General features: G+C 59.2%; 1 protein-coding gene across 2 annotated transcripts in view; it reads left to right on the top strand.

The window, feature by feature from the left end:
- The first annotated feature begins 1145 nt into the window (after nucleotides 1-1145).
- RAB3IL1 (RAB3A interacting protein like 1) overlaps nucleotides 1146-13077 on the top strand; it is a 21562-nt gene continuing 9630 nt past the window's right edge. The window contains exons 1-2 of one of the 2 annotated variants that reach the window (XM_044919392.1): nucleotides 1146-1297; nucleotides 12842-13077. In XM_044919392.1, coding sequence (XP_044775327.1) covers nucleotides 1146-1297; nucleotides 12842-13077 — 388 coding nt within the window. Of the gene's footprint in view, nucleotides 1298-3982; nucleotides 4020-12841 lie in introns of those variants that run through there. The other variant, XM_044919391.1, reaches the window with a different exon arrangement.

The following is a 13077-nucleotide window of genomic DNA, read 5'->3' on the forward strand; positions in this document are numbered from 1 at the left end:
GACCCTTCACAGATGTCGCCTACTGTGATGTTCACAACTGCACTGGGGACGACTGTTCCCATTTTACAGATGAGGGAAATGAGTCCCAGAGAGGTGAAGTGACTTGCCCGAGGTCACACAGCCAGGGACCAGCAGAACTAGGATTAGACTTCAAGCCAAATGAGATAGGGTGGAACCTTCAAACCATTCCAATGGGCTGAGGCTGACCATGTCCCAGACAAGGGGGTACTGAGGATTTGGGGGTGAGCACGGGCCAGCCTCTGCCCATGGGGTCACTCGGTTCTTGTGGGGGTGTCCGACGGTTTTACTTGTCATGACACAAGGTGGACACGTGCCTGAGGGCTTCACCCTCAGGAAAGCAATCCATGGGGGAAGGCTTCCTGGGGAGGGGGGGGAAGCAAAAGAGAAATTATCAGCAGGAGGTAGAATGTGCTGCCGAGGGCACTGTGTGAGGAAAGGGGTGGTGTAGGGCATGTCTGGGCAGTAGCAGCTGGCCTGGTGTGCCTTAGAGAGTGAGATTCTGTATTATGGTCGGGGAAACTGAGGCACGGAGAGACTAACATGCCCAAAGGCTCATAGTCTGGAATGGGGTTGAATCCAGCCTCTCGGACACTGGGCCTGGGTTCTTAACTGCTGCACTGAGTTGTGCTTTTTTGTTGGTGGTTACAAGTTTTAAAGGGGATATTGAGGCCAAGGACGGGATGTGGGGCAGGCAGGGGTCCTTGCCCAAAGCCACACAACCAACTAGTGATAGAGCCTGGGCTGGACAGGTCTTTCCAACTTGCCAACCTGGGCAGGGAGGGGTTAGGTGGCTCCTCCTTCGGGCCCTAGTGGAAGCTGGGACTTGGGCATGCAGAGGACAACTCCCACGACCCTTCAGGGAGTCTCACCTTTCCTGGCCCGGAGCCCAGGAAGCAGGGCCCCCAGTGCCTTCTGCTGCCCGCTGAGCCACAGGAGTTAATAATTACGGGGTTTCAAGAGATAGAGGCCTGCTGGGAGGGGCCTTCGTCCCAGGCCCTGCTCCTCAGAGATAGCAAAGGTTAGCGTGAGGCTCAGCCTGGGGAGGCGGGGAGGAGGGAAGGGAGACGGCTTCTGCCACCTGCCTGCCTGGCAGTCTCCCGAGGGACCCTCAGGCTGGCCCTGGCATGGATGACCCCAAGGAGCACACCAGGTGTCCTGCCCGAGGAACATGCCCCGTGTTCCTGGCACTGAGCTCAGAGGCTGTCCGCTACGCCCCATCAGTTCTGGGCCCTGCACTCGAGGGGAACTTGGGAGAGGAGCCCTGGGACACAGACAGGTGAGCCAGTGACCTCGGTCACGGTCATGAAGGGGAGGGAGGGAAATCTTGCCATTCTGTAGGGGCACTGGGGGAGGAGGGAGGCAGAAGCCAGGCTCCTGACAGGGGACTGGCATGGAACTCTGAGGAATTTCATGAGCCTCTTACAAGGTCAGTGCCAACGGGTGACCCTGATTGTCTAACTTGGTGGTTGGACAGACATAGAATCTGAGGCTCAGAGAGGGCAAGACAAACATCCTGGGTCACGCGGTGAGCTGAGGACAGACCTAAGTCAGTCTACGGCCATACCACCCTGAACGCGCCCGATCTTGTCTGATCTCGGAAGCTAAGCAGGGTCGGGCCTGGTTAGTACTTGGATGGGAGGAGAGACCTAAGTCAGAATTGGGGCCTGGGTCAACCAGGCTGGCAGTTTCCTGTTCCTCATCTGCTTCCAGTCGAGGCTCTGTGGTCAAGGCTGCCAGGCGGGGATGGGGATGGTGGGGAGACAGGCGAAGGGCAGTCGTTTGAGGTCTTGACCTTTTACTTCTTCCTCCGCACCTGCTGGCCAGGCCCCTAGTACGCTCCCCTTTTTGCCTGACTGCACACAGTTGCAGCTTCTAGCGAGTTCTCTAGTTTCTGGGCTGTCTTTTCAGAAAATTGATGTAAGGGGTCACAGCCCCACCACCCCTGGCTGTGTGACATCAGGTAGGTTCCTGAACTTCTCTGAGCCCAATCCTTTTCGGCTGAGGAGCAGAGCTCACTGGACTGTGGAAGAAGCTAGGGAGGCTTGGCAATCGAAGGTCACTGGATGCATAGATGATGTGGTATTTTTAGGTAGTAATTCCGGTATCAGTGCTCCCAGAGTGGTGACCCTACATTTGTCCTTGGAGGCCTCACTTAAGCCCACTGGTGCTACCCTGTCCTGCTAAGGGCTCTTCCTCTGGGGCCTTAGCCTGGGCTGACACTGCCTCCATGCCTTATCTCCCACCAGTCTGGGTTACCATGACTTGGACCAGTCTTATCTCCTGCCCAGGCTTGTGAAGTCTTGGAGAGTAAGGGCCCTGTCCTGAGCCCTTTTTGTGTCTTTTCCCCCTTCTCCTAAATAATGAACAGAGCAAGGGCCAGGAAGACAGCAGTTGCTCAAGACTTACTTGGTGTAGGATTCAAGTCAACAAACATGGTGACATCTGCTTTAGGCCAGACCCTGGACTAGGCTGGGGTAGGCACAGAAACACTGCACCGAGGAGATGGTTTCTGCCCTTGGGAAACCACAGTCTTAGAAAGAGCTACCCTGCAGAGTGAAAGGCATTGGAGGTCTGGGCAGAATGATTCTGGTAAGTCAGAAGGGATGTCACAGTGGGCTGCCCAGGTTGTTCACTGCACAAGGTGCCAGCCAAGGGAGTGAGCAAGCAAGGTATGAAATCCAGCCTGCCCTCCACTCACCCAGTCCTGTACCTTGGCATGGGCTGTCCCCATCTAGGAAGGCAGTACCATTTTCTATTTGTGACAAAGACACCGTGCACTTAGTAGAGTGTGCCCTGGGCAGCAGCCCTGGAAGTGGAGGTCCTTGTGAGTATGTCTCCCTACCATATTGGAGCTCCGGGATGACAGAGCATGTGTCGATGCAGTTTCCCTTTGGATCTCAGCCCTTGTGTGGTCCACAGTTTGTGCTCAGAAGGGATGGATGGATGAATGAATGAATGAATGAATGAATGAATGAATGAATGAATGAACGAATGGATGAATGAAAGAAATGTGTGTCCCCAGTGAAGACCTGACAAATTCAAGCCTGGGGTCCCAGCTCTGTGGGCTCAGAAGAGTAGTGTCCTGAGTTCTGGTAGCATCTGGAAGGGAAGCACCTCCTTCCTCCTGGCCTCCTAGGCCTCTCTAGACCCAGAGGGTGGGAGCCAGGATCCCTGGCAGGAGAGAACTATACTCTCACTGGGTCCAGCTGCAGGCTGAAGTTGAGGCCAGTAGTCAGGGCTCAGGACTGGTGACAAAGGGGCGGAAGGATGGAGGGACAGGAAGACCAGTGGTCTGGGATGCAGGAAAAGGTTTTGCAGAGGACCTAAATCCAGACAGGTGTGCAGGGTGGGGGTGCATTCCCCCAGACAGTAGATGCTGGGTAAAGGCAGGGAAGAGATGGTCAGGGAGTGTTCCGAACAAGAGGGGAAGGCCCCTTTGCGGGGTGGGGGTGGTGTGGGGCTGGGGGAGGGCTGGGGTTGAAGACTTGGGCCAAAGGGGGGGTCTTCCCTTGGGATAAGCGCTCAGAGTAAACCCGAGAAAACTTGTTTTGGGGTCTAGCCCCTTTCCCACCCTGCAGGACGTTGCCCAAGAACGGGCACAGAGCAGGGAGCCCAGGGAAGAGGAGTGCTGGCCAGCGGGTGGGTGTCGGCGGGCTCCGAGAGACCGTCCGCCAAGGTTCTCGAGCAGCGGTGGCCGAGGGCCCGCGCCGCGCCGGGGGATCCGAGACGAGGGAGCCGCGGGCTGCGGAGCGCGGCGCTGACCGCAGGGCGCGCCGGCCGCCGGCTCCTCCCCCGCTCCCGCCGGCGCACGGTCCCGGGGCGGGCGGGCGGCGGAGGGGCGGGGCCGGGCACGTGTCCTCGGGCCACCCCCTCGGCCACGTGACCCGCCGGGGGCGGGGGTGGCCCGGGGGCGGCTGCGGAGGGACTGACAGGCGGCGGGCGGGGACGCGGCGCGGGCCGGCGCAGGGAGCTCGCGGCGGCGCCGGGATGTGGAGCGGGTAGGTCGGTGCGCGCTCGCCGCACCGCGCGGGCTCGGGCCGCGGCGGCCTCCGGGGCTGCGGATCCCTGCCGCGTGTGCACCCGGCCCGCGGCGGACGGGCGCCCCGTAGTCCCGGGACGCGCGAGCCAACGCGCGGCGGAGGTGAAGGACGCCCCGCGGGGAGGGGTCGGGGGCTCTCTATGGGTGGGGACCTTCCCGGCATGACGGCGCCAACTCCTAGCTCGTCTGGAGCGCGAGTGAGAAGGGGGCGGGCGGGCGGCGCTTGCAAGCCAGAGTAAGTCTGGGGTACGCACCTGGAGGAGTGCCCCCCCCCCCCCAGCCTGGATGAACCCTTGGAAAGCAGTGCAATTGGGAAAGGGGGCTGGGTCTCTGCCAAGGTCGCTAGTAAGTTGATGAACCTCCATCTGGGGCTCCTGGATCCAGCCCAGCTCAGAGGTGTGGGGTAGGACCTCCCTGCAGCCTGAAGGAGGGCAGCAGAGCCCTGGGTCCTGGCTTAGTGGCCCCAGTCCCTATGACTGTTTATTGGCTCTCAGGGGTGATCCCAGTCCCTTGGCCGACCTGGTGTGGGTCCCCTGCCATGTTCGTGCAGGAAGGCTGTGGTTTTCTCAGGGACTTGGGCAAACACTTCCTCCTCCCCATGGCCTGGGAAGGCCAGGTCCTGGAAGAGCTGTGGCCAGAGTGGGGTGGGTTGTATTCCTGTAAAGAACTGGACCACCTGGGGGGTCCCAGGACGGGACTCTTTCCTAGCCAGAGCTGGGGAGTGAGGGACGGCCTCTGGGGGGGCTGGCAGGCTGGAGGGGTTTCTGATGCAGTCTAGGTCCACTTGACTCCATGGCCCCTAGCAAAGCTTGGGCTGAGATGCTAGGGAATAGTGGGGCTTTGTCCCCAGCAGGGGGTGCTGAGAGAAAGGGCTCCTGGTAGGGGTGAGGTGTGGAGAGGCATGCCTCTTAAAGGGTGGAAAGGTGAAGCAGAGCACATGTTTTTTGGAAAAGTACCCTCCTCCACCCCCCACCCCCACCCCTGAAGATGACTGAGTTCAGGGAGAAAGTGTTGTGTGGGACCTGGTGGGGTTAGCACAATCCTGCGTGGGGCTAACTGTGTTTAAGGGGCATCCCAGTCTGGAAGAAGCTTGTGACCCCATATGTTGGGGGCACCCAGGCAAAACAGTCATTGAGTTACTATGTGATCTTGAGAGTATGGCCTCACTTCTCTGGGTCTCTGGGCGAAATGAGCACGTTGTGGGGTGGAGAGCTGCAGGCTGATCCATGCCCAGAGTGCCCTTCCCTGGAGGCATCCAGGCCAGAGCCAGACAGACAGGGCTGGGAGCCATCAGTAGATAGATGCTCTCTTTTTTTTTTTAAAGATTTTCTTTATTTATTTGAGAGAGAGAGAATGAGAGAGAGCACATGAGAGGGGGGAGGGTCAGAGGGAGAAGCAGACTCCCTGCTCAGCAGGGAGCCCGATGCGGGACTCATCCAGGGACTCCAGGATCATGACCTGAGCCGAAGGCAGTCGCTTAACCAACTGAGCCACCCAGGTGCCCGATAGATACTCTCTTTAAGGACAGTGTCAAAAAGACTCAGGGTCCTGGAGAAGACCCCCCCCCCCCACCGCCAGTCCAGCCTCCCTGCCATATTCCCAAGAGGCTTCTGGATAAACCAGACTGCCAAGCTGACCCCCACATGATCCTCAGTATAACTCATTTCTTTCTTTCTTTTTTTTTTTTTTTAAGATTTTATTTATTTATTTGAGAGAGAGAGAGAGAGAGATAGCATAAGCAGAGAGTAGAGGGAGAGAGAGAAGCAGACTCCCTGCTGGGCAGGGACCTCGATCCTGGGGCTCGATCCTATGATCCTGGAACCATGACCTGAGCTGAAGGCAGACGCTTAACCAACTGAGCCACCTAGGCGCCCTATAACTCACTTCTTGCATGTACATTTAGACCCCCAGGGCCTAGCCTAACCCCAGGGCCTAGCCAGGTACAGAGCACCTAGCAGGTGCTTTATAAATGCAGATGGAAAACATGAGGGACAGAAGGGGGAGCTGCACACCTGGGAGTGAGAGGCAGAGTTTGGGGGTTTCCTTGAGCACTGCATTTTTATGGATCCCCCCCCTCCCAACTCGGGTATTAGAGGCAGGGATTGAAGGATCAGGGGCCAAGCTGCCAGAATCCACTGGGGGCCTGGTGTCCTAGGAGCTCACCCAGACCCCAGCAGGAGCCAGAAGGGACCCTGCCTGGGGTCACACTTGTCCATGTAAGTCTAACTGAGCTGCTTGGGCTTGCGGCCCCCAGGGGCTCAGGACAGTCTGGGTAGGTGTATATTTGGGCCCTTTATTCTAGAGTTTGAAGACTCTGGGATCAGTGGCCCTGGCTAAGTTGTCAGTGTCTCTGGAGTTTCTTTCCTCATCTGTAGGTGAGGGATGGTTGCCGTTAATGGCTAGGCCCTGGTGCCAGTTCATCCCCTTGGCCCTGGCCCCAGGGCTGCTCCCCTGGGGTGGGTGGCAGTGGCAGGACTCTGCAGGAGCTCAGGTGGGCCCTCTTCCTTGGGACTCCTTGAGCAGGAGCCCTGAACTCTGAACCCAGAGGCAGCTCCCCCAAAATTGGGATGCTCCTCTCCCCATCCCCCATAGTTTCTCATGTCCATAGTCTTGGGTGCCAAGCCTGTCCTGAGATGGGGTGATGGTGGCATCTCGAGTATCTGCAGCTGACACAGTGCTGGGCACTTGGGGCTTGGTCAGCAAAGACCAGAAATTGAGTTCTGGGCTAGTTTTCTCCCCTGGTCTCAGTTTCCCTGTCTGATAGATGGGGCTAATATTACCTATTTCTAGGGAGGGCCGGGCTCTGATGGACTGCTCAGGAATGAAATGAGATTCCCCCACCCTCCCAGGGATGGAGGACTCTGTCTTTGGAACAAGCAAGACGCTGGGGAGCCCCAGGGCTGCAGACGGGCTGTGTGATCTTGAGCAGGTCACCTAACTGCTCTGGGTTTTGATTACCCGAAGGGGCTTGGATTTGCAAGCTCCTGCCTGTTGGGCCTAAGCTACAGGGGTCTGTAGGCTCAGACTTCATCTGAAGTGTGGAAGGAAGGTGGGCCTCCTGCCTGGGAAGCAGTTGTGCACCTTTCCCAGCTGCTGCTTTCTGGAAGCCTTCCTTGATCTGACTACCTAGTGGGGATATACCTCCTGCCGTTCCTTACTCTGCACATGTGTGAGGAGCTCAGACCCTCACTAGAATCCTGCTTGGTGTAGACTGTCCCCAGGTCTGCCCAAGATTTGTGCCCAATAGGGTGGTGGGGGACGGGGAGCAGAGTGAATTAGAATGAGGTCACAAGGGAGCTCAGGGATGTTGCTGCCAAAATCTGTGCGGTCATGCAGATTGGGCGGATCGGGGCTGATGGGGTGCCTAGCACATGATAGGTGCTCACTCTGTATGTGTTGGATTTTCGAGGTGTCAGGTCCTTCTAGGACTGGGCAGGCGGATGTGAGGCAGGTGCTGTGCGCCCTGCTCCGCCCCAGCACAGAGTGAGCCCCCACTGTCCCAGGCCTTGTGCTGGCTCCCAGGGGAGACGCAGGGCTGGATTCCCTGGCAGGGCTGGGCTGGACTGGCGGCCCTGGGGCTATGGTGAGGAGAGGCTTGCTTGGCCCAATCCACCTGATGCAGGTGTTCCAACCTCCCTGCCTTCTGTCCTGCATCCTGCGGCTGTTCCTGACCTTGTCCGCCCCCTGCTCCATGTTCTACAAGGCACACACCTGCGTCCCGCTTGCTGGAGTGGTCCAGAGTCATCTGCTTCCAACCCCCCTCCCCCAGGGTCCTGCTCGGCTCGCATGCCTGACACTCTGTTCCCGTGTGTGACATATATGATATATGACACCATTGCCCCATTCTGGAACCTTCCCTTCCAACCCTGGTGATGGCTGCTCCTCAGACCTCCAGGCTGGCTCTGTGGCGCTCGACTCCTCTGTTACCCCTCCCCCAGAGCACGCTCAGCCTGCAGCCGCTCCCTCTGGCCCCACACCTCCCTCAGCCACCTGTAGACCCATATAGGACATGCCGCTCCCCAGACGCCTCAGCGACCCTCTTTCTCTTCCCCGACAGACCCCCTCCCAGTTCCTTATTCCCGTCCTGGGCACCATTTCATTATGTTAGTTAATTACTGTAGTTTTGTTGCTTTTTTTTTTTCTCTGTCACCCTCTCCAGCCCCCGGTTCCTGCCACAATTCCCCCCTCAGAGTCTTGTGTCTCTGTCCCCTCTGCACATCCCTTCCGAGGCCAGGACCTGCCTGGCTTATGCAACAGCCTTGGATGGAAGCCCCACCATCCCCACCACCACCTCTCCCCGCCACCCCCTCAGGCACTTGGCTCCAACTTCCTCAAACCCCATCTGCATCCTGCCTCACTTCTCCAAAACCACCATTCATCCCCTTGCCTCCCGTCTGGATTTCTCTGGGTGACAGGTCACATGATGCAATAGAGCTGGGACTCTGAGTTCTGTTCCCACCCTGCCACCACTTTGCTGTGTGTTCCGGTCAGGTCGCCATCCGTCTCTGAACACCAGGCGCCTCCTTGTGCCAACCAGGCTGGGGAGAGCATCTCCCTGCAGCGGCATCCTGAGGGTTTGGAGCTGCCACCTCAACCCCTCTCTGTCAGCTTCGCCTGGCTGGGCTTGCAGGCCGGGCGGGGAGCCGATGCGGGAAACCTTTCCTGGGGCCCCCGGGGCCCCTGGACAGGAGGAGTCACGTGGCCATCAGCCTCCGTGCTCTCCCGGCTTACCAGAAGGCCTGTGGGTGCAGGGGCCTGAGTCTGAACAGGGCCCCTGTGTGTGGCCCTGCCCCGCAGACCAGATCAGCTGCAGCCACCCTGTTGGCCCCGGGCAGAGGGTGAGCGCTCCCAGCGTGCCCTCCCCGCCTCTCCTTTCCCCTGTTTCAGAGCTTCCCTAATGAGTTCCTTCCGTCTTCTCTAAGGAATCCATCGTGCCCGTTAGCACCGGGATCTTTAGTTCAAAGAGGTGACCTGGGCGCTGGTCAGTGGACGGGGAGAGATCGAAGGGCAGAGAGACCTCATGGCAGGCGGGTTGGGCTGGAAATGGGAAGAGTACCCCGGATCCTGGTCGGGGCCCTTCTGGCCCAGTGGGCGTTGCTGGGTGACTGGGAACGATAGAATCCATGGGTCCTCATTCTCATTTTGCCATTTTTTGTGGATGGGGACAAAAACCTTGCTGGCCCTCCTAGGACAGGACTGGGGGGTGAGCATTGCGGTTTCTGCCCCCCCCCCCCCGTGTGTTTCCTGAGGAAGTGAGCCAGTGGGGCCTTTCCTGTCTAAACTGTCGTGGGCTCTAGACAGCGAAGCCGGCTTCAGGATGGGGGATGTTGGATGCTCCCACTTTCCTCTGACCTTGACTCTTACTGTCTCCTGCCTCTAACCTCTTCCCAGTGGCCCTGGGTCCTGCTACAGGCCTTCCCTGTACTCTGGACTCTGTTTCTGCAGGGAATGGGGGCTGAGAAGGTTCAAGCTGAGGGCCATGGACCTGGACTGAGGGGCAGGGAGGGGGTGTGGTGCAGAAGAACTTAAATGGTAGCCCATGCTTGTCCAAGGAGTGAGTTCCCCAGCCCCACGGGCATTCACCTCCAGGTTTTCCAGCTCCTGGTCTGGGATGCTGAAGTGTGTGAAGATAGAGGATTCTGGCTTGGGCTGGACCTATGGGGCCTGGGGTCCCTCGCATCCCTCCTTCCTCTGAAATTTCCGAGTTGCCTCACAGCCCTGAAGTGTGAGGGGAGGGCCTGCAGATTCAAGCTTCTCTCCCAGGACAGGGAGACCCCATCTCTCCTGAACCCCTGGCCCAGGTGTTGGGCAGTTGGTAACTACTAGGCGGCCCTGCTCTTCCCATGCTTTCTGCCACAGGGTTTCGAGTTGGGCTTTTACACTGGGGAGGGGGGACATGGAGGGCCACCGTTTCCTCTGGCTGCAAAATTGGGTCTCATCCTTCCCAGCAGTGGGCTAAAGTGAGAGCCTGTTGGGAAAATGATGGGGGGCAGTCCAGCTGTAACCCCAGCCCATGCCCTTGGGACCAACAGGAGAATTAGTGACCACACTGGTGGCCCTCGTGGGAGGGGCTGGAGGTCTTTTTCTCCTCGGCAGGGGCATGGGTGATGTCTGGGGTGGTCCTTACAGAGGAAAAGACCCCCAGCGCCGGGTGTCTAAAACCTGGGATCCTGCCCTGTGTCCCATGCCGTCCCTGCTGGTCACCCCCCTCGTTGGCCCACAGTTCTTGCTCATCCTCTTGAGGCGTGCAGCCCCTGAGTTGGGGTCTGTTGTCCCTGTCAAGCCTGAGTGACAAGGACCATCCTCTCTCACCTGAGGAAATGGCCCTGGGCCCCAAGCCTCCAGACTGTCAGCCAGAAGACCTCCCTGAGGCCTGTGGTTTTGGCTGTGGGACCCAGAGCCTGGGCAGGCAGTGGGGGTGTTTGCCAATGTGGCCGCAGACGGCACGGTCTTTACCTGGTGCTGTATCCTGTGACTTCTTCACCTGGTTCTTAGTACGCCTCCTCCAGGTTTTTACCCCCATCCCAAAGGTGGGAAGCAGCTTCAGAGAATTGTAGTGATATTCCCAGGGGCTGGTGCGTACCCCAGCTCGGAGCCTGGCGTGGACCCTGGCCTGGCCTGACTCTGGCCTCTGCTCTCAGCCACAGCTCCCCCAGCCCTGGCCTGCCCTCCTGGGAAGCAGTTTCTGGGCCCGAGCAGAAGCTGAGAAGTCAGTCGGGCCAGAATGGGGTCCGATTTCCCTGCTGCAGCCAAGGAGGAGTCTCCCGAGTTGGCCTGGGCCTCACAGCCTTCGATCCTGAAGCAGATGCACTGATTTCCACACTCACACCCCCACTTACCGGCTGGAAGGGGGGCGCTTCGGGCCTGGACCCAAGCCCTAGCTGCCCGTCCAGCACCGCCACCGAGCGAGCAGCCGTGTGGGCCTGGGCAAGTTCTGCCCTCCTCTGAGACCCCCGTCCTTCATCTGTAGGATGGGGACAGTCCCACGAATGCTTTTGAGAGCTCTAAATGAGAGGACATGCACAGAGCAGCCAGGTGGCACCCGGCCAGTGTGAGGCCCCTGGGTGCAGACCCCAGCCCTGGGCCACCATGGCACTGCCACAGCCCCTGCTCACGCCTCAGGGACCCCTTGCCAACGACCCCCCCCCCCCCCCCCCCCCCCCCCCCACAGAGGTATTAGGAAGGATCCCTGTCTGGCATAATCACTGCTGATGGAGTGATAGATGTGTTTTCCCACTTCGTCTATCAGAGCCCTGGTCCCTGCCAGGCGGGACCCAGCCAAGGACCCATGAGGCCACACTATGGGCCAGTTCCAAAGCAGAGGGCAGGCTGGGCTGGGCGCAGGGACAGGGCCATGTGAAGGGTTGGGAATGGGCTCGTTGCTGGGTTTCCCCGGGCACCCAGTCCCTTTGTGTTACCTCGGGGGGGACCGAAGCTCAGAGGCTGCTTGGTGACCATCTCAGGGTCCAGATGACAGGGCGGAGGGACTGATCCCCAGTCTTGCCTTTCACACTTTCCCCTCAATAAGCCTGAGTCCCATGACCCCGTGGCCTTGTCTTTCCTCCCTCCTGCGTGGGCCCCTTGGAGCCCCCTCCCCTCCACCTCCCCGCCGTTATCAGCCGCCAGGCCCAGCCTGTCACCCTCAGCCCAGCCACCGCGGCTCCGAAGCTGCTGGCTCAGGAGCCACCAGCTTTTGCTGAGTGAGCGAGTCCAGAGGTGCTGTCTTGGCACAAACCACTGCTGGCTGCCGAGCCTTCTCCCTTCCTGCCTCCCTCCCTCCGCAGGGTCTCTTGCAAAGTGGGGGGTGTGGATGGACAGTGCTGGGCGGGACGAGGGGGGGACGGAGGCTGATGGCCGCAGCACTACCTCTAGGGTCTTCAACTTCAGGGAGAGAAGGGTCCTGAGGCCCAGAGAGTGGTGTTTGCCTGAGGTCACAGGGCAGACCAGCGGAGAGCCAAGCCGGGACTGCTCCCCACAAGGCTCAGGGAGCAGGAAGACGGTCTGCCCTGCCTGGGTTGTTTGGCAGAATCTTCCTGCCTCAGCTCTGTGGGGCCCTGGCTGGGTCCTCCCTCTCCCCCCCACACTAAGTGGGTTTTAATTTGCATAACATTTGCATTAACAGTAGCCTAGAAGGCAGTTCCCATTTAAGTTCCTCCTGTATGCAAAGGTTTTTGCTGGTTTTTTTTTAAGATCTTATTTATTTGAGAGAGAGAGGGCCCAAGAGCACAAGTGGGGGGAAGGACAGAGGGAGAGAAACAGACACCGCACTGAGCAGGGAGCCCCATGCAGGGCTTGATCCCAGGACCCCGGGATCATGATCTGAGTCGAAGGCAGATGCTCAACCATCTGAGCCACCCAGGTGCCCCCTGTGGGCCAAGGTTTTATGCACGTCAGATCCATTCGGTGACCCTAGAGGTAGGACCAAGGGGATGTCCCCGCTTTGTAGAAATGGAGACTCAGATTCTCAGCACTGACACGTTTACAGTCACCTGCTGGACAAACCCAAACTGAGCACCTACTGTGTGCCAAGCCCAGCCCTAGGCCCTGGGCTGGAGAGGGTGGTTGACAAAGATGAATGCGTCCTGTCCTGGCCCCTAGGAGACCGCGTGTTTGGTCCCTCAGCCCTTGGGACAACCCAGTGATAGCCTCACAGGTAGTGTCCCTGTCTTGCAGACGGGGCCCAGACCAGGCCCAGAGTGGCAGGCATGTGGCCCAGGGTGGGTCCCTCAGCTCAGATCTGGGTCTCAGGACCCCACCCTGGATTTGCTGTTTGCCCCGCAGCCAGCCCCACCCAGACGAGGGCCACCCACCGCCCCTCGAAGCTGTCCCGGTCCCCTGGAAGAGCGTGGGCCCCTGCAAAAGCCACAGGGAGTCCCCAAGAGGCCTGGCGGAGACCCCTGGAGGGGAGGAGGGCCCTGCAGCCGCCCAGCTGGACGTGTTGCGCCTGCGAAGCTCTTCCATGGAGATCCGGGAGAAGGGCTCAGAGTTCCTGAAGGAGGAGCTGCACAAAGCCCAGA

The sequence above is a fragment of the Neomonachus schauinslandi genome, chromosome 11 (genome assembly GCF_002201575.2).
Source record: "Neomonachus schauinslandi chromosome 11, ASM220157v2, whole genome shotgun sequence".
Classification (NCBI taxonomy): Eukaryota; Metazoa; Chordata; class Mammalia; order Carnivora; family Phocidae; genus Neomonachus; species Neomonachus schauinslandi.